This window comes from Balaenoptera borealis (assembly GCF_965194805.1).
Source record: "Balaenoptera borealis genome assembly, chromosome: 5".
Taxonomy (NCBI): domain Eukaryota; kingdom Metazoa; phylum Chordata; class Mammalia; order Artiodactyla; family Balaenopteridae; genus Balaenoptera; species Balaenoptera borealis.
This window is the reverse complement of record NC_138862.1, coordinates 58,755,939-58,777,648: the sequence shown is the minus strand read 5'-3', so window position 1 is coordinate 58,777,648 and position 21,710 is coordinate 58,755,939. Positions and strand designations below refer to the sequence as shown.

Below are 21,710 nucleotides of genomic sequence, written 5' to 3'. Positions count from 1 at the left end.
AAAGGCATCAAAATGGGAAAGGAAGAAGTAAAACTGTCACTATTTGCAGATGACATGACACTATATATTCAAAACCCTAAAGTCTCCACAAAAAACTATTAGAACTAATAAAGGAATTCAGTAAAGTTGCAGGATACAAGATTAATATACAGAAATCTCTTGCTTTTCTATACACTAATGATGAACTATCAGAAAGAGAAATCAAAAAAACAATCCTGTTTAAAATCACATCAAAAAGAATAAAATACCTGGGAATAAATTTAATCAACTAGGAGAAAGACCTATACTCTGAAAACTATAAAACACTGATGAACTAAATTGATGATGATACAAAGAAATAGAGATTTCCTATGTTCATGAATCTGAAGAATTAACATTGTTAAAATGTCCATACTACCCAAAGCAATCTACAGATTTAATGTGATCCTTATCAAAATATCCAAGACATTTTTCACAGAATAAGAATGAATAATCCTAAAACTTATTTGTAACCACAAAAGACCCTGCATAGCCAAAGCAGTCTTGACAAAAATGAACAAAGCTGGAGGAATCACACACCTTGATTTCAGACTATACTACAAAGCTACGGTAATCAAATAGTATGGTGCTGGCACAAAAACATACACATAGATCAATGTAACAGAATAGAGAGCACAGAAACAAACCCATATACTTATGGTCAATACTCTGTGACAAAGGAGGCAAGAATATACAATGGAAAAAAGACAGTCTCTTCAACAAGTGGTGCTGGGAAAACTGGACAACTACATGTGAAAGAATGAAATTAGAACATTCTCTAACACCATATACAAAAATAAACTCAAAATGGATTAAAGACTTAAATGTAAAACCAGAAACCATAAAACTCCTAGAAGAAAACATAGGCAGAACACTCTTTGACATAAGTTGTAGCAGTATTTTTTTGGATCTTTCTCCTCAGGCAAAGGAAACAAAAGCAAAAATAAACAAGTGGGACCTAATTAAACTTCACAGCTTTTGCAAAGCAAAGGAAACCACCAATACAACAAAAAGACAGCCTACTGGATGGGAGAATATTTGCAAATGATATATTCAATAAGGCGTTAATATCAAAAAAATATATAAACAGCTCATACAACTCAATATCATAAAACCAAACAACTCAATTAAAAAATAGGCAGAAGACCTGAAAAGACATTTTTCCAAAGAAGACATACAGATGGCAAATAGACACATGAAAAGATGCGCAACATTGCTAATCATCAGAAAAATGCAAATCATAACCACAGTGAAATATCCCCTCTCACCTGTCGGAATGGCTATCATCAAAAAGACCACAAATAACAAATGCTGGCGAGGATGTGGAGAAAACGGAACCCTAGTAAACTGTTGGTGGGAATGTAAACTGGCAGAGACATTATGGAAAACAGTATGGAGATGCTTCAAAATATTAAAAACAGAACTACCATATGATCCAGCAATTCTACTTCTGGGTACATACCAAAAGAAAACAGAAATCAGTAATTTGAGAAGACATATGCACCCCAATGTTCATAGCAGCATTATTTACAATAGCCAAGATATGGAAGCAACCTAAGAGCTCATCAACAGATGAATAAAGAAGATGTGGTATATACAGACAATGGAATATTATTCAGCCATAAAAAATAATGAAGTTTTCCCATTTGCAACAACATGGATGGACCTGGAGGATATTATGCTTAATGAAATAAGTCAGCCAGAGAAAGACAAATACTGTATGTTAGCACTTACATGTAGAATCTAAACAATAAAACAAATGAATAAACATAACAAAACAGAAAGAGACTCACAGATATAGAGAACAAACTGGTGATAACATGTGGGGAGAGGGATGGAGAGGCAATAGAAGGGTAGGGAATTAAGAGGTACAAACTACTATGTATAAAATAAACTATAAGGATATATGGTACAGTATAGGGAATACAGCCAATATCTTATAATAACTTTAAGTGGAGTATAATCTATAAAAATGTTGAATCACCATGTTGTACACCTGAAAGTTATACAATACTGTAAATCAACTGTACTTTAATAAAATAAAGTTACATTAAAAATTTTAGATTTGCAGAAAGGGAGCTTATTTGACTTACTTTATAATACCTGCAAATAGTTAATTCTGTAAAGATGTAATAAAATGTTAAAATTTTGGCAAAGTTTGAACAGCATTGATGAGTTTATTTATGAAGTAATTTTTTTATGAGAAGTATCCTATTAATGTAAAACTAAAATGCAATTATCTCTTATTGAAATTACCTACTTACTTATCTTGGAGAAATCAGCCTATGCTTACAAAAGATAGCAAAAGTTTATTTTATTTTTTTGTAATCTGCCCAGAGAGAAGAGTTTCAGTATCTCACAAGAGTAATCTTTTGTGCCTTCTCCTAACTGGGATATATACTTGCATATTTAAAATGACCAAAAACAGTTCCTCATCTGATTATTTTAAGATTTATTGTTTATAATAAATAACTTATTCTCACTTTATTAGGTAACCAAACTGCGAACATTCATTTTCTCAGGCATCCACAACGCTATATTATTCAAATAACATAATCTCTGATTAATATTTGATTTTGCCTTCCCAAGATCAGACCCTAAATTCAGGAAAACAAAATTTTTCCAAGATACCTTTTACATTTGAACTGTCTTTAAGTTTTCCCAGAGGACTATTGGGCAATGACAAAGATTTTTTTTCTTAACCTTACAAAAAGAAGAATGCTAGAAATAATTAGGTTTGTTAAGCCCCTTCTTGATAAATAGCTCAACACTATCAAGAAATGCATAGGAAGATTTATCAAATCAAATGAGAAGCTCAGCCTTCCCTAGGCTAATTTTGTACAGGCAAAATATTATAAAGTTCAGTGACTGCATACTTTACAGAAAGGCCCTGGATATATGTCAACGTCCTCACTCTCTGTAATATGTTCTCACCCTCAGGGGAAACACTGATTAAATAAGACCAACATGGGCTTCCTTGGTGGTGCAGTGGTGAAGAGAATCTGCCCTCCAATGAAGGGGACATGGGTTTGAGCCCTGGTCCAGGAAGATTCCCACATGCCGTGCAGCAACTAAGCCAATGTGCCACATCTCCTGAGCCTGAGCTCTAGAGCCCGCGAGCCACAACTACTGAGCCTGCATGCCACAACTACTGAAGCCCGCATGCCTAGAGCCAGTGCTCCGCAACAAGAGAAGCCACCACAATGAGAAGCCCACGCACCGCAACAAAGGGTAGCCCCCTCTCACCACAACTAGAGAAAGCCTGCGCACAGCAACGAAGACCCAACGCAGCCAAAAATAAATACATAAATAAAATAAATTTATTAAAAAAAATAAGAATAGATCAACATCATATTGCCTAATGGAAGATTTAAATTCTCCTTCTTGCTGATACTGTTTGTTAAATTAACCGTAGATTAACCATAGCCACTTACTCTTACCCTCACCCAGTAGTCCACGATTTCCTCTCATGCTTTCCTAAAGACTCTGCTTAAGTTATAGGTGAGGATGTGCCTTTAACAAAGAAAGACAGTCTCAGAGCCTCGTGGACAGAACTTTACCAGATACTCTTCACTCTTGATATTTCAAAGAATGGACTTAGGGTCAGAGGCTGACAGAAGAGCTGACATTACATAGACAAGTATAAGATAGTACTAGAGGCTAAATCAGATTTTCAGGACTTCTTTTAGTTCAGAAATAGATAACTTGATGAAATCAAATTAATGACCCAAGGTTAGAGGAATAAGAATTAATTACATAGAACAGACTGAACTGAAACTGGAAATCTAATTTCTAAATGTGGACATGTGTTTTGGAAAATTATTGGCATTATCTTAATGTTCTATTTTCTGATGGGGAAAACCCTTTTAGCATTCATGCTGATCTATCTCTAACCGTCAATTTAGTTGACTCCGATGTTGCAAACTAAATGAAACATTCTTTAAATGTTAGTTTGTTCTCCTTGGTCCTTCAGATTCAGGAAAAAACATTTTTTTCTGAGACATTTTACTTTTTAATGGCAATAGCATTATTTGCATGGGCTCAATAAGAATCTGTCCTCCCTTTTAGTGGAATATAATCAGACAAATAGACAATACAACAGAGGCCAAAAGTAGAGTGTCTTACTTAAAAATTAGCCTCACTTCATCAGATATGACAAGCCCCTTATTAAGGAGAAAGGGTTATAACTTCATATCTGAAGCTAATAACCAAAGCTTCTCCCAAGAAGTTGAACTAGGACCTGTTTGTGGCTTACAGGGCACCAACCTTATAGGCAGTAAAAAGGTCACTTGCTGGATAGCCAGGAACCTTAGCAGATTTGGGAAAACTAGAGGAAAGAAAAATTCACCAACTCTTATAAGTGCTAAAGATGAAACCAGTTTGGGACTTCCCTGGTGGCGCAGTGGTTAAGAATCCTCCTGCCAATGCAGGGGACACGGGTTCAAGCCCTGGTGCAGGAAGATCCCACATGCCGCAGAGCAGCTAAGCCTGTGCACCACAACTACTGAGCCTGCGCTCCAGAGGCTGCAAGCCACAACTACCGAGCCCACGCACTGCGCCTAGAGCCCATGCTCGGCAACAAGAGAAGCCACCACAATGAGAAGCTTGCGCACCACAACAAAGAGTAGCCCCTCTCACCTCAACTAGAGAAAGCCTGCGTGCAGCAAGAAAGACCCAACACAGCCAAAAATAAAAATAAATAAATAAATAAATAAGAGTTTGGTTTCCTACCCTTAGAACAGAAGAGTAAATAAAAGCATTTAACGAAGACCTCTGGAGTGATGAAGCCATTGAAATGCTCTCCTAGGTAACTTAATAAATCATAGAAGTTGATTCTCTGGCTTTATCAATGACAGTTGTTCAGTACAGTATAGCACTAGATTTGCTATCTATATACAAGAAGGCTTTTATATGCTAATTAAAAGTTTTTCTAGCTTATGTCAATGAATCAAATACAATGCCTTTTGTGATCATGAAAAATCTTTGGAGATTATTTATGATAACAAAGGAACTGCCATACTGGAGGACCATCTAACATACCCACCCACAGAATACCAAATTCTCTAGGGGTATACACATTTGTTTTCATTCACTATTAGTGATTAGGATATTTGGAAACTCTGTAAGGATAGACATTAACTTATCAAAAACTGTGAGTGATGTGAATAATTATTTTTCTAAAATTTCAAGCAAATTCTGTCCTGTATAGATGCAAAAGTTTCTGTTCATTATAATCCAGAAGTTACAATTTTATTGTCCTGTAGGGCATTAACTAGTTTTGTATGTGATTCAGAAATCTTATTCCAGGATACTTTCTTTTAGTAACTAAAATACTTTTGATACTCCTATACTTCTGTAAATCAGCTTTACCATCTTGCAGCTTCCCACATTAAGGAAATCATTAATCATTAATCACTAATGAATCAAAATAATCTTACAGGTATTCACCCTAAAAAATTATGCTTAAAAGAAAATAGAAAAACGCAGCAGTTTGTTCTCATTCATTAGTGGGACTCTCCTGTTTCCTCTTTTCTTATTATTTTCAATATTTTTTACAGCAATAATAAATCCATAGAAAAAGACAACTCAGTAATTTTTTTTGAGCATGTGTAGTTTGGAGTCACTATATGTATTAAGACATGGCTGAAGGGAGTATGGTGTGTGTGTGTCTATATACAGTGCAGAAAAAAGGTTGAGCACCATTGGGGCAACCTTTCAACTTTACAGACAACTTGCTATACAGAGAAACTTACTGCCTAATTTCCAATGAGTTGTCATTTCACTGATTATTACCATCATAGCATATACATGCAAATTTGATGACATAAATAATACAAATCAGTGTTTCCTCATAGTCTTAAGAGAGAAGTTTGTAAGACTTTTAAAGAAATTCAGTAAAATTCACAACTATCTTTGTTAGATTTATCAAGAATTTATACTTGTGAGACCTCTGCAGAGCAACTTAATATAACATTAGGCACATGTAGGCCTTCAAACTATCCATTTATGACTAATAATAGTGATCTGGGAAGAGGAAGGTTAGCAGGAGGAAATCTAGGAGGGGACCAGTGGCTGGTGCACATGGAAATTCTACACATATATCCTTGGAGTTTGTCTCCAAGAAGTTATTCAATGAAACAGTGAGGTCAAGTCAGATGAGAAGATTACCAGTCGCTCCATCTCCTGCTCCCTGAGTCTCTCCTCCCTCTGCCGCCGGTGATAATCCATCAGGTCGTCTCGTCCTGAAATGGAGCTAATGCTGCTTTTCCGTTCCCGAAGGACAGGCTGGGGGGTTCCTGAGGCCTGTCTGAGGCTGTCCGGATCTGCATCATCAAACTCAACAGACCCACACGAGAAGTTCCTCCTGGCCACAAACGCTCTGTCCAGCTCTCCGGGAGGGAATGAATGACCTGGGCTTGTCCCCAAGTAGGAAGCCCTATCAAGGTCATCAGAGGTACAGGAGGAGGTGGAGGCCAGAAGCATCTTCCGAGCCACTCGAGGACTGGCAGGGACGCTGAGGGTGGAACTCACGTAAGGGTTGCCCTCAGAGGCAGAGGTTTTATAGGGTAAAGCTCCTGAGCTCAAAGAAGAAAAATTCAGGTAATTGTCATTGTCTGTGATGCTATGAGGTAGATCCTTTTCCCCCAGTTTCGTTCGTTTGGAATTGCCCAGAGAGCTTCTTGGAGGCAAACTGAGAGGTGCCAGCTGATTCTCTGTGGCTCTGTGCAACCTGGGGAGAGATCGGCTATAGGCGCCCATGTGACTCAGGCTGCTGCTCGAGTACTTCCTAGTTCTTAAACTGATGTTTTCAGATGCCAGATCCTTGTGTCTGGTCAACTTGGGCTGAAGTGTCAGGTTGTCCTGGATGCTTATTTTCCTGGCTTGCTTTGGGCTTGAAGGCATGCTGGCTGCCCCTGACCTACCGATGGGCAAGGAGCCAGTATCACTCAGGGGACTTCCATTCCACATGGTCAGGAGTGAGCCAGATGCTTTTCGGCCTTCCAGCCCTCCGAGAAAGTAGACATTGTCATGGGATTTATTCCTTGAGCTATATTTGGAATAGGGAGGCTTCTCTGAAAGCCTCAAGGACCTTTCAGTGTCCCGGCCTGTAAAATGATCAAAGTCTGCTCTCCCAAGTGGATATCCACTAAGGGAGGGTGAAGTGCTGCGTAAAGGGGTGGGAGGTTTCACGGAAATATTTTTGTCATTTCCATCGCAAGAGAACTGCTTGGTTCCCTGGATTTTGGCCAAGGAGGGGCTACTTCTGACACTGGTTCCCAAAGGAGAAGGGCTTCTTTTAGCAGGCACAGGTTGTGAGAGGGTTAAATAGGAACCAGAATAGTCTCCATTGGTTTTAAATCTCAGACTGGAAGAATATTTCTTCGGGCTCAGGCTCTCCATCATGTTTTGGGAATCGTTTTCGAGGGAATTCGCCACAAAGCCCGCCTCTAAGCTACCATTCTGTAAATCCAGCTGCTTTTGCATGTGGCTCTGCTCTGCCATAATCTTGTTGGAATCTGTAAAGGAAAAAACAAGAGAAAGCTTTACTTAACAAAGAAGATTTAAAAAGACGAACCACATTTTTCAGCCTACATCAGTACAAATAGGTTTGCAGTCCAATCTGTTGTAATTAAAAAACACAAACGCTGTTTTAGTAATAAACCTAGAAAAGCTGTCCTGCAAAATGAAGATGTATAAAGACCACTGATCTGGGATGTTTCTTGTACAAAAGAAAAATAACTCAAGAGGACATCAATGAAATTTGAGAGGAACAAATCCCTAACCAAGTACAGCTGCAAGATGAGGCTGGTACCTAAAAAAGACAATGTCCCTTTAGTTTTCTAGTCCCTGGAGGACCACCTGCTTCCTGAGTACCTAGCAAACACCCAAAGGGATGTTGCAATGGGCCTTCCTTTAGATGTCTCTGCAAGAATCATTAACCGCTCAGAAGTTAAGTCCTGAGGAAACTAAATTCACATTCTGGCAAAGAAAGAAAATTTTGTGTTAGACACTGATCAATAACGTGAGGGTTAGAAGATGATTCTTTAAAGGGGGACTATGAGAGTTACCTTCTCAACAAAAAGACTTAATCAAGCTCCCGCATCCATCAGAGAAAGGTAGGTAATAGTAGAGGAAGAAGTGTTCCCCATATTCCTGACATATCAGGGTCAGGGTGGAGTATTTAAAAACCTGAAACTGACGTATCCTTCAAGTTCCCAGGCATCCCAGAGGCACCATGATCATCCTTGATCTAACTCTCTCCTCTCATGGAAACACCCTTCTCCTTTTGCACCCATCCAAACCCATCCATTCTTCGAGGCTCAGATTAGGATTCTATTTTCCACGATGAAAAGAAAATTTTTTTAATGGATGTACCCATAAGAATATGTTTTGGACCCTAGTTTGAACAATATTAACTTAAGAAACTGCAGTTTTAGTCTATGAAAATGTCTTTTTAATCACAAATTATCACTGTAAATGTGAAGCCTTATATTTCAAACTGATAAAAATATTTTCTTTAAGTTATCATCAAAGTGAAAACACAATTTAAACATAAATTTGAACTCAGGTACTGCGAAGACAGTCCTCCAACTCCATAGGCACCTCAAACACTGGTTACTGCATCTCTGCACTATATATAAACAGTATTACGTATGGTTAGTAATCAATATCATAATGTGTGACCAAGACACAAGTTTAAGGCAGAGGGTTTTCTAGTATTTCTATCGTATCTCCAGCCCCTCCTGACTCCCATCGCCCCACAGGTGAGACACTCAATGAACGCAAGTTTTCAATGTCCATCTCAGCCTTCCCCACTCCCTCCCAGCCACAGATGGAGGACCTTCACCTTGCTTGCTCAGCCTCAGAGATTTCCTGGGCAAATGCAGGCAGCCCAATAAGGAACTGCTTCTTACTCAGAGAGTGGGGCAAAGAAACAGCTTGGCTGCTTAAATCCTAGAGATGGGCTGAGTCCTCAGACCCCTCAAAGCTGCAGCTTCCCACAGGAAGCTCTGCCTTGGGTACCTTATCCTCCAATCCAAAGCCCTACCCTGATGGATAAAAGCATGATTGTCTTTTTAAGTGGACCTCAAAAAAATTTTTGAGATTCTCCTTTAGAATTGCCCCCCAGCTGGGATCTGGCCCGGCCATCTGGCTCTTGCCAGGTCTTTCATTCCTCGGGGACAGTGCCATCTCTGCATCCAAGACAAATGTCCCTCTCAGCAATTGTCTACCACTACCAATTCTGACCTCGAAAGCAACACCAGTCTGGTTTGAGCTATATCTCACCATACCCCCTTGGAAGACGGAAACCAAGATGACCTCTAGTCTTGGTTCCTTCTATTCCCAACTCACTTTATCACATGTTGGTTTGCTATGTTGAAATTCCAGCAAACCTTGGTCAATTCCCTCAAGTTAAATATTTTTGAATTGAGGAGACAAGGAAGTAGGTGGATCCTGAGAACATTACCATGTTATTTATTAAAGGGGAAAAAACACCTTAATTGCCCCCAAAATAGGGAGAAAATCAAAAGCTATAGCATATCATATGAGTGAATATTAAACCATTTAAAATCTTATTTCAAGCTATGTTTATAGCATTAAAAATACGTTAATATAATGTTAAGTAAATTTTAAAAACCACACATACAATGAGTGCAGTCTTATATATACACCCACCTCTACACATGGATTACATTCAGATGTTCAAGCCAAAATCTGGGGAAGCATCACTGATCTCCTCTATCACTATATCCTCTACCCTCTACCATCTCTATCACTTCTCTATTCCCTCCTTCCTCATTTTATCCATCAACAAATCCTACCAATATTGTCCTTAATCCATAGTCTCAATCTGATCATTTCTTGATATTTCCACTGTTACCCCCCATTACAAGCCAATATCTTCTCTTCCCTTGTCCATGTGCTTATTCTATAACAAGAACAATGGAATAAAAGAAATCACACCAGTGGTTTTTAATTCACCTTTCTCAAACTAGTTTGTATTTTCCACATTTTATACAATGTGTTTGGGTTACCTTAACAATGAAGAAAAAATTTAGCATAAAATATTAGCATACAATCTGCAGCAATATTTCATTTTTAAGTTGATTAGACTCTCATTTTTCCTAAGCTCTTGCCCAATTTTTGATCCAGATATTAACTCTTCCGAAAAAGGTTACTTTAAAGAACTTCTTCATCAGACTAAATATGTAAATATTTGAAGACTTCAACATTTTTTCCAAATCTTCTAAATGACTCAGGCAAAAATGACAATTATGCAAATTGACCCATTCCATACTTTATGCATCTGAAAAACTGCAAAATCAAACATACCACCTTCCCTAATATGAATAAAGTGAACAGAGTGGTTACAAAAAAAAGTCTCCAGATGTTTGCTGAATATGGCTTAGATAATATATTTAGTATGCTCATTTTTTAATGTAGTTATTAGATTATTTCATTACTTGGAGTGATTCTGCTTATTGTATAGAAAAAAATTAAAATCCTAACAGGTAGTTTCAGGTACCTCATTCATTAACTAGGTATTGAGCGCTTACCATGTAACAGACTTTGGCTTAACAGGCACTAATGTTGCTCACTATTATTCCTGTTCTCTGCTTTCAGAAACAAAGCAGTGTTGTTCTTCCTCATTCCCATGACATTAGGTGTGGCTATGTCCCTTGCTTTGATCAATGAAACAGGAGAGAAAGTGACATGTCAGTTCCAAGCTGAAACATCAAGAGCCGGAGCATGATTCACCGTTTCCATCCCCTGCTAAGATGACTCACTTGCATCCAAGTCTGTAGAGGCTTCCTTAGCCTACCTCCCTCAGTGAGGACGATAGAGAGCAGGGTCTTTGCCAATCCAAGATTGTCTTAAGCCACTGAGATTTGGGAGCTGTGTGTTACTATGAAGGTGTTAATGTTCATTAAGTGCCTACTATAAACCAGGCTTTGAGCTAGGCCCTGGAAAATATGTGGTCAAAGATACCATTTCCTGCCTTCACATAGCTTACAGTCCAAAGGGGAAAACACACATATGAATAAATGCTATATGGTGTGATGCATGCCTTAATAGAGGATTGATTGACAGATCGGTAAAGGAGCATGGAGGGGGGGCTAACCCAGTGAGACTGGTAGTCTGGGGAAGTTATCATAGAAAGAAATGACAATGGAGTTAAGTCCTATTGAGGAAAGGGAATCTGATGGGTATTATCCAATGGCAACATAAAGCCACCTCCACACCTAAACTTTTGTGGTTTTAAAAATATAAACAGGGCTTCCCTGGTGGCACAGTGGTTGAGAGTCTGCCTGCCAATGCAGGGGACACGGGTTCGAGCCCTGGTCTGGGAAGATCCCACATGCCGCGGAGCAACTAGGCCCGTGCGCCACAACTACTGAGCCTGCGCGTCTGGAGCCTGTGCTCCGCAACGAGAGAGGCCGCGATGGTGAGAGGCCCGCGCACCGCGATGAAGAGTGGCCCCCGCTCGCCGCAACTGGAGAAAGCCCTCGCACAGAAACGAAGACCCAACACAGCCATAAATAATAAATAAATAAATTAATTAATTAAAAATATAAACAAAATCTCAAGCCCATCTGAGGTCAGACTACTGGTACATCCAGCACACATCCTGTCTCTGACAGAATTAATAACAAAAATTGTGTAGGAAAAAAGCAACAGTTATTTTCTATATTTAATAACTATGTATCTCTCTCTCATAGTTCTCTAAATCCTTTCCCATCTTCACCACCATGTAAGATATGCTCTCTGGGGTCCAAGTCTATGCCTATCTTAAGTGTGGTTTAAATTGGACAGCAATCCTCCAACCATTTAGGATATTTTAGATAAGGATACAAAGGGAAATCCATAAGTGAGATGTTAGAATAACAAGAAAAGAATTAAAGCCAGTTAGTGGGGAAGACTTTGGTTATAAAGTAGTGCATACGAAATAGGAAACAGAGCTAAGATAGTGCAGAGTTAGCCATCCAGAAAGCAAGGCAGAGCAGCTGCTGTTAAATGGAAGTCAGAAGCTAAGCACTGAGCCCAAACTCTGCATTTTCAATATTTGCTCCAACGGTACAGAATTGAGGGTTTATGTCAAAAAGGATACTTAAAAGTTTAATTTTTGACTCAGCAGCATAGGACATGAATGTCATTTTAGATGATAAAATGTATTAATGTATTTCAACCGGTTTGCAGTTGCAAATGCTACTTAATCACCCAAACAAAATATTACCAAATACCATTCCCTCTTCCAACAAAACTACATAGTATCAAACTACTATAGGGTATTCTTACTACCCTACAGGGTGGCAACACTTGGTCCCTCTCTCCTCCTCACATACACTTTTTTTTTTTAATTAAAAAATTTAATTATTGGGAATTCCCTGGGGGTCCAGTGGTTAGGACTCCGTGCTTCCACTACAGGGGCCACAGGTTCGATCCCTGGTCAGGGAACTAAGATCCCGCATGCCTCGCAACTCAGCCAAAACCCACCCACCGCCAAAAAATGCAATTATTGACGCAGTTTAGTTGGCCAAACAAAATACAACACCAAAATATTCCACAGTAGTACTAGCTGAAAGATCAGCTTTACAGTCTCTAGGGAAGAGACAAGCAGGACATTTGCAAATAATAAACCACATCTGAGAAACAGTCATGCAACATTTCTCCACCACACATATTGCAGAAGAAAGCTACAGATGATCTGGATGGAAGAACATTCCAGAGAGTATTTTAAGATATTCATGTCTGATACCCCGGTTTTTCAGTTCAACCTTATTGGGTCTGTTAAGGATGTGTAAAAAGTTGTACACTTAAAGATTTATCATCAAGTATAAACATGTAATTCACTCATTTTCCTGAAGCTGAGTTTACAGGTCACAGCTGAGTACATACGTATGTATACTTGTGTCAATTTGAGATCTCTTAATCCCATAAATCAATTCAACTCAAAAGGTGGAGAATCACACAGGTGGTCTTTCTGACCCTAGGAGTGACAATAATGGCTCATGATACCTCTCTCTCCTTCCCCAGTGCCAGGGTGTTCTTTTCATTGACGGTGAGATCACAAGAGTGGAGGCCTAGAGGTGGGAAAAGCATAGGGAAATGTAGAACAGGAAGCAGTAATGTACTCTGAATGAGGATGAGAGCAAAGGCAAGGCGAGTAGAGGCAGGAGGGCAGAGGATACCATGGGAGAGAATGGGTTTAATTCCCCAGCAGTGAGGGAGACAGCAACGTGATGGAGCCCTGCAGACAATGTATTAGAGACTGCAGCTGAGGTTAGGAAAAGAAAGCAGAGGAAGAACTAGGGCTGTGGGAGGTGAAAGGGCACACTGCAAAAGGTGTTGTCAAAGTGACACACAAGAGGGAGGGCGGCGGGACAGAGGTCTGTGTTAACACGTGTAAGAAAGGTGAGGAACTCTCCGAGGTTTCTAGCCTGGCTTCTTGATCTCCGCTGGTGTGTTTCTTTTTGCTTTCCTGTACATTTTATGTAAACAAAAAGGAAGTCTCAGGGAAATTATAAAATCACTGCATTATGTTATTGTGGAAGCAAAACAGCCCCAAGGGCACTAATGGCTCCATATACTGCACGCGTACGCACAGAAACAGAACCGGTGTGGAGAAGGGAAGAAGGCATCTGGTGCCCAGCTGAAAGAAGAGACAACACCGGGTCGTCTAAACAGGAAAGAAGTTAATGTGTGTTGAAACATTTGGGCTTACTTTCCAATCCATAAATTTAATCCCTCCAGAGCTCTCTTGTTATTTTATCACCTGAAACGTATATCATCTCTTTGTCGATTAGAAAATGCCAGGAGTCATTTAGAGATCTCTGGAAGGTACCATGGAAAGTCACAGTACATTTTACCTTAAGAAGAAAATTACTGGAAAAACTAATCTCAGGGATCATGTTTGAAAGTTTCTTGGTAGATTCTTTCCTCTTTGGCACAATGCTCGTATATGTTTTAAAATATAATTCTCCTGCTCCATTTGTACCAAATAACACCACAGTGAACTAATCCCATCCAAACTGTTAAGTCACAAATGGTGACTTCAGAGCACTGCGATGGCCAGAGTTGTAGGGATCTTGGTTTCAAAATAATGAATACACACCCAGGGAGCAAAGTTTTAAAAAATGAACAAATTAAAATGAAGTATTTACTGTGTGGTGTTCTGTGTGTTGCATTAGGAGTCTTAAAGTCTGGCCTATATATATAAATGCAGTTTTCCAGGTAATTTATACCAAGAGTTTGGAGGATTCTTAAATTATACAACACTTTACTTGTCATTCTACATCGCCGTGCACAAACACTTCTCAGAATCAGCCAATATAGCAGGAATTAATCAAAGGGGGAGTACAAGAGCAAGTGATAGGAAAGGGGAAATCTTTTCATATTGCTGGGGAAAGGGGATGGATGTAGATTACAGAAGCAAATTCAGAAAAAGAATCTTAAAAAAAAAATCAGGAGGGTTTAGGTTAAAATGTCCACTTTATGAAAAAGTTTGAGTCTCTGTCGTTCTTATGAGGGGCCTTAGAGCTGAGGTGCTGGCTCTGGGAGCATATTTTGTCACAGACAGTGGTTGATGCCTGGTGTTTCAAGCTCTCCCAGCACACTGGTGGTCCACAGGCTGGCCTCTTTCAGCACTGATGTTTACGGTATGGCAATGTTTTAAAGCACGTACTGATGACACGTAATTGAATTCAGACACCAGCTTAGAGCAGTTTGTCGGAAGCAGTGCCATTGGGGAGGTGGAGGGGAGGGGGGGAATTCTGTGGTGACCAGTGGTGCCTGAGGGAAGAAGCTTTTAGAGGACTGAATAGGAAAAACTAAGAAATCTATTTCAGCCCCAAACTCCAAGCTTAAGAATGGAGAACAGTAAAAGTATGAAATTAGAACACTCCCTGACACCATACACAAAAATAAACTCAAAATGGATTAAAGACCTAAGTGTAAGGCCAGACACTATAAAACTCTTAGAGGAAAACATAGGCAGAACACTCTATGACATAAATCACAGCAAGATCCTTTTTGACCCAGCTCCTAGAGAAATGGAAATAAAAACACAAATAAACAAACGAGACCTAATGAAACTTAAAAGCTTTTGTACAGCAAAGGAAACCATAAACAAGACCAAAAGACAACCATCAGAATGGGAGAAAATATTTGCAAATGAAGCAACTGACAAAGGATTAATCTCCAAGATTTACAAGCAGCTCATGCAGCTCAATAACAAAAAAACAAACAACCCAATCCAAAAATGGGCAGAAGACCTAAATAGACATTTCTCCAAAGAAGATATACAGATTGCCAACAGACACATGAAAGAGTGCTCAACATCATTAATCATTAGAGAAATGCAAATCAAAACTACAATGAGATATCATCTCACACCGGTCAGAATGGCCATCATCAAAAAATCTAGAAACAATAAATGCTGGAGAGGGTGTGGAGAAAAGGGAACACTCCTGCACTGTTGGTGGGAATGTAAATTGATACAGCCACTATGGAGAACAGTATGGAGGTTCCTTAAAAAACTAAAAATAGAACTACCATACGACCCAGCAATCCCGCTACTGGGCATATACCCTGAGAAAACCATAATTCAAAAAGAGTCATGTACCATAATGTTCATTGCAGCTCTATTTACAATAGCCAGGACATGGAAGCAACCTAAGTGTCCATCATCGGATGAATGGATAAAGAAGATGTGGCACATATATACAATGGAATATTACTCAGCCATAAAAAGAAATGAAATGGAGGTATTTGTAGTGAGGTGGATGGAGTTAGAGTCTGTCATACAGAGTGAAGTAAGTCAGAAAGAGAAAAACAGATACAGTATGCTAACACATATATATGGAATCTAAGAAAAAAAAAAAAGGTCATGAAGAACCTAGTGGCAAGACAGGAATAAAGACACAGACCTACTAGAGAAGGGACTTGAGGATATGGGGAGGGGGAGGGGTAAGATGTGACAGGGTGAGAGAGTGGCATGGACATATATACACTACCAAATGTAAAATAGATAGCTAGTGGGAAGCAGCCGCATAGCACAGGGAGATCAGCTCGGTGCTTTGTGACCGCCTGGAGGGGTGGGATGGGGAGGGGGGGAGGGGGGGAGACGCAGGAGGGAGGAGATGTGGGAACGTATGTATATGTATGACTGATTCACTTTGTTATGAAGCAGAAACTGGCGCACCATTTTAAAGCAATTATACTCCAATAAAGATGTTTTAAAAAAAAAAAAGAATGGAGAACAATGGACACAAAAACCTCCCTCTTTTCCCACTAATCCCAACATGAAAACATGATGAAGGGGGAGGGGGACTACTTAGAAGCTTCAGGAACAACCACTTCCTTCTCTAGCAATATTCTCATTTCAGAAATCCAAAAGCAGCCTGTTTTCCCCACCCTCCGTTATCCAAACACCATCCTCAGTTAAACAAACCCTCAGTCCTCTCGACTCTGCCTTTGCAAATATACCCTCCTTTTTCACAAATATTTCCTTTCATCACTAAATCCTCAGCCTCCTGCTTCTCTGCACACAAGCCTCATCTCTCCACACAACCCCACACTCACTGGCAAACACCTTCCCAGATCCTCTCTTCTTCAAATATCCCCTCCTACGCACAGGTTTTGTTTTTTTAATTTATTTATTTATTTTACTTAGTTATTTTGGCTGCTTTGGTTCTTTTTTGCTGTGCACGACTTTCTCTAGTTGCGGAGAGCGGGGGCTACTCTCCGTTGTGGTGCGCGGGCTTCTCATTGCGGTGGCTTCTCTTGTTGTGGAGCACGGGCTCTAGGCGCATGGGCTTCAGTAGTCATGGCACATGGACTCCAGAGCACAGGCTCGGTAGTTGTGGCTCACGGGCTTAGTTGCTCCGCAGCATGTGGGATCTTCCCGGACCAGGGCTCAAACCCGTGTCCCCTGCATTCGCAGGCGGATTCTTAACCACTGCGCCACCAGAGAAGCCCCCATGCACAGGTTTTGCAAGCATCCCTAAATCTGGACCTTCCCACTGTCTCAACGTCCATCCCCACAGAACTTCATCTCCCATTCATGCAACCTGGCCTCCTAAACTCTGTTCCTTTAAACTCTTCCTCACACTCACGATTTTACGTCTCAGCGCAGGGAAGAAAAAAACAAAAACCAAAAAACCAAACTTCTGTTAGTGGACACTGAGCCCTTATTGGTTTTTTGCAAATAAACAGAGCAGAAAATGGATTCTCATTCCTCATTCCTTGCGCCATGTTCTTTGTCATTTAAAGATCAGCCTTTTTGAACAAAATAATTATTATCCACTAGATACATGTAGATACATTGATAATCTCCAAGGAGGGCATTTTTATCTCTCAAAAAGACCCAAGAATAAGGAGGATGTTTTGTTCTTGCAGACTGAGCCTGTTACAACAGTAAATCTTACTGTATGCAGACAGACACACATTCACAGACACACAGAGACAGACATACACTGCCCACATGCCCATAGCAGTCTAAAAGGCACAAAGACTTTGTGACTGCCAGAGGAGGCTCTTCAGAACCCAGGCAAGTTGAGGCATCCTCAGAATTTGCCAGGTGTCAGGGTGATGCGTGGCAGGCAGGGGAGAAAGGGAGGACCACTGGAATGCCGATATGATCTCAGGACACTGATTACACAGTTTCTTTCTTGGTTTTCTTGTTTTCCCTTTTGAATTTTTACTTTATTACATTCTGAAAACATCTAAAAGAAGAGGTAAGGGAGACCATTAAGGAAAGAACAAAAGTATCAGATGATGCCACAGGGAGGAAGGGAGCACAGAAGGGACTGGGGCATGATGGGGAATAGGGGGAGGAAATGAGAGATGGAAGAAGTGATGAAAAAAAGTTAAAAAAAAAAAAAAAGTTTCAGCTTCTTCCTATCACAATAAATCAGTCTACCCCATGGTACCATTCCTTTCTGTCATCTCCAGCCCACTGAAGTCTAAGCTCTGTCAAAAGAAGTCCAGATGGTATCCAATGGTTCCTAAAGGTAATCACAGTCAATAGCAAAAACCATATTCAAATGAGGATCTTTATCTCCTGTGACAGAGGTTCCTTTTAAATAAGTCTAGATTGTTTTATATTAGGAATTCTTAAGAAACTTAGAGGACTCTTGTCAAGAGGGTGAAACATCAATTATAGGGAGTTTAAACAATTTTGTGCTAGTCCCTTGAATAAGACTTGTCTGCCTGAACTTTAAAATATACTTTAGACTACCCAAGGAATTTGGCTGCATGCTTCCTGTGATAACTCTTTTCAGCCTGTGAGGAAGGCAGGGGAAGGACAGAAAGCAGGAAGAACCCCAAAAAACATTTGGGTTATTCAAATTCCCTTCCCACTTGCAAAACTCCTGACTTTTATCTAAATATTCAAGATGTGACTTTTACCAATTGGACTCACATTTGTGTTTATATCATTATTAAAACAACTTTTCAATTCTGCAGCCTGTGGAACGAAAACCACACTCACAGAAAGAGAGACAAAATAAAAAGACAGAGGACTATGTACCAGATGAACGAACAAGATAACCCCCCCCCACAAAAAAATAAATGAGGTGGAGATAGGCAACCTTCCAGAAAAAGAATTCAGAATAATGATAGTGAAGATGATTCAGGACCTCGGAAAAAGAATGGAGGCAAAGATCAAGAAGATGCAAGAAATGTTTAACAAAGACCTAAAAGAATTAAAGAACAAACACCTAGACGAACAGAGATTAACAATACAATAACTGAAATGAAAAATAGACTAGAAGGAATCAATAACAGAATAACTAGGGCAGAAGAATGGATAACTGACTTGGAAGACAGAATGGTGGAATTCACAGCTGTGGAACAGAATAAGAAAAAAGAATGAAAAGAAATGAAGACAGCCTAAGACACCCCTGGGACAACATTAAATGCAACAACATTCACATTATAGGGGTCCCAGAAGGAGAAGAGAGAGAGAAAGAACCCGAGAAAATATGTGAAGAGATTATAATTGAAAACTTCCGTAACATGGGAAAGAAAATTGCCACCCAAGCCCAGAAAGTGCAGGGAGTCCCAGGCAGGATAAACCCAAGGAGAAACACACTGAGACACATAGTAATAAATTGGCAAAAATCAAAGACAAAGAAAAATTATTAAAAGCAACAAGGGAAAAATGACAAATAACATACAAGGGAACTCCCATAAGGTTAACAGCTGATTTCTCAACAGAAACTCTACAAGCCAGAAGGAAGTGGCATGATATATTTAAAGTGATGAAGGGGAAGAACCTACAACCAAGATTACTATACCCGGCAAGGATCTCATTCAGACTTGATGGAGAAATCAAAAGATTTACAGACAAGCAAAAGCTAAGAGAATTCAGCACCACCAAACCAGCTCTACAACAAATGCTAAAGGAACTTCTCTAAGTGGGAAACACAAGAGAAGAAAAGAACCTACAAAAACAAACCCCCCAAAATTAAGAAAATGGTAATAGGAACATACATATTGATAATTACCTTAAATGTACATGGATTAAATGCTTCAACCAAAAGACACAGGCTCTCTGAAAGGATACAAAAACAAGACCAATCTATATGCTGTCTAAAAGAGATCCACTTCAGACCTAGGGACACATACAGACTAAAAGTGCGGGGACGCAAAAAGATATTCCGTGCAAATGGAAAATAAAAAAAAGCTGGAGTAGCAATATTCATACCAGATAAAACAGACTTTATTTTTTTTTTAAATGAAATCTGCAGTTTTGTTTTTTTTTTGTTTTTTTTTTAATTAATTAATTTATTTATTTATGGCTGTGTTGGGTCTTCGCTTCTGTGCTAGGGCCTTCTCTAGTTGTGGCAAGCGGGGGCCACTCTTCATTGTGGTGCACGGGCCTCTCACTATCGCGGCCTCTCTTGTTGCGGAGCGCAGGCTCCAGATGCGCAGGCTCAGTAATTGTGGCTCACGGGCCCAGCTGTTCTGTGGCATGTGGGATCTTCCCAGACCAGGGCTCGAACCCGTGTCCCCTGCATTGGCAGGCAGATTCTCAACCACTGTGCCACCAGGGAAGCCCAAAACAGACTTTAAAATAAGAATGTTACAAGAGACAAGGAAGGACACTGCATAATGATCAAGGGATCAATCCAAGAAGAAGATATAACAATTATAAATACTTATGCACCCAACATAGGATCACCTCAATACATAAGGCAAACGTTAACAACTATAGAGGAGGAAATCAACAGTAACACAATAACAGTGGGAGACCTTAACACCTCACTAACACCAATGGACAGATCATCCATACATAAAATGAATAAGGAAACACAAGCTTTAAATGACACAATAGACCAGATAGATTTAATTGATATTTATAGAACATTCTATCCAAAGACAGCAGATTACACTTTCTTCTCAAGTGCACACAGAACATTCTCCAGGATAGATCACATCTTGGGTCACAAATCAAGCCTCAGTAAATTTAAGAAAACTGAAATCATCTCAAGCATCTTTTCCAACCACAACCCTATGAGATTAGAAATCCATTACAGGGAAAAAAACGTAAAAAACAGAAACACATGGAGGCTAAACAGTACGTTACTAAATAACCAAGAGATCACTGAAGAAATCAAAGAACAAATCAAAAAATACCTAGACACAAATGACAACAAAAACACGACGATCTAAAACCTATGGGATGCAGCAAAAGCAGTTCTAAGAGGGAAGTATGTAGCAATACAATCCTACCTCAAGAAACAAGAAAAATCTCAAATAAACAATCTAACCTTACACCTAAAGCAACTAGAAAAAGAACAAACAAAATCCAAAGTTAGTTGAAGGAAAGAAGTCATAAAGGTCAGAGCAGAAATAAATGAAATAGAAACAAAGAAAACAATAGCAAAGATCAATAAAACTAAAAGCTGGTTCTTTGAGAAGATAAACAAAATTGATAAACCTTTAGCCACACTCATCAAGAAAAAGAGGGAGAGGACTCAAGTCAATAAAATTAGAAATGAAAATGGAGAAGTTACAACAGACACTGAAGAAATACAAAGCATCATAAGAGACTACTACAAGCAACTCTATGCCAATAAAATGGACAACCACGAATAAATGGACAAATTCTTAGAAAGGTATAACCTTCCAAGACTGAACCAGGAAGAAATAGAAAATATGAACAGACCAATCACAAGGAATGAAATTGAAACTGTGATTAAAAATCTTCCAACAAACAGAAGTCCAGGACCAGATGGCTTCACAGGTGAATTCTATCAAACATTTAGACAGGAGCTAACACCCATCCTTCTCAAACTCTTCCAAAAAACTGCAGAGGAAGGAACACTTCCAAACTCGTTCTATGAGGCCACCATCACCATCACTATCACCCTGATACCAAAACCAGACAAAGATACTACAAAAAAAGAAAATTACAGACCAATATCGCTGATGAATATAGATGAAAAAATCCTAATCAAAATACTAGCAAACAGAATCCAACAACACATTAAAAGGATCATACACCATGATCAAGTGGGATTTATCCCAGCAATGCAAGGATTCTTCAACATATGCAAATCAATCAATGTGATACACCATATTAACAAATTGAAGAATAAAATCCATATGATCATCTCAATAGACGCAGAAAAAACTTTTGACAAAATTCAACACCCTTTCATGATAAAAACTCTCCAGAAAGT

At 39.4% G+C, this 21,710-nt stretch overlaps 1 protein-coding gene across 17 annotated transcripts in view; it reads right to left on the bottom strand.

The window, feature by feature from the left end:
• The window catches only part of PHLDB2 (pleckstrin homology like domain family B member 2), a 229,574-nt gene that overhangs the window by 84,742 nt on the left and 123,122 nt on the right, over positions 1-21,710 (bottom strand). For all 17 annotated transcript variants that reach the window (XM_082394616.1, XM_082394626.1, XM_082394625.1 and 14 more), the window contains one exon: positions 6,187-7,535. In XM_082394616.1, the coding sequence (XP_082250742.1) occupies positions 6,187-7,535 (1,349 nt within the window). The remainder of the gene's footprint in view (positions 1-6,186; positions 7,536-21,710) is intronic.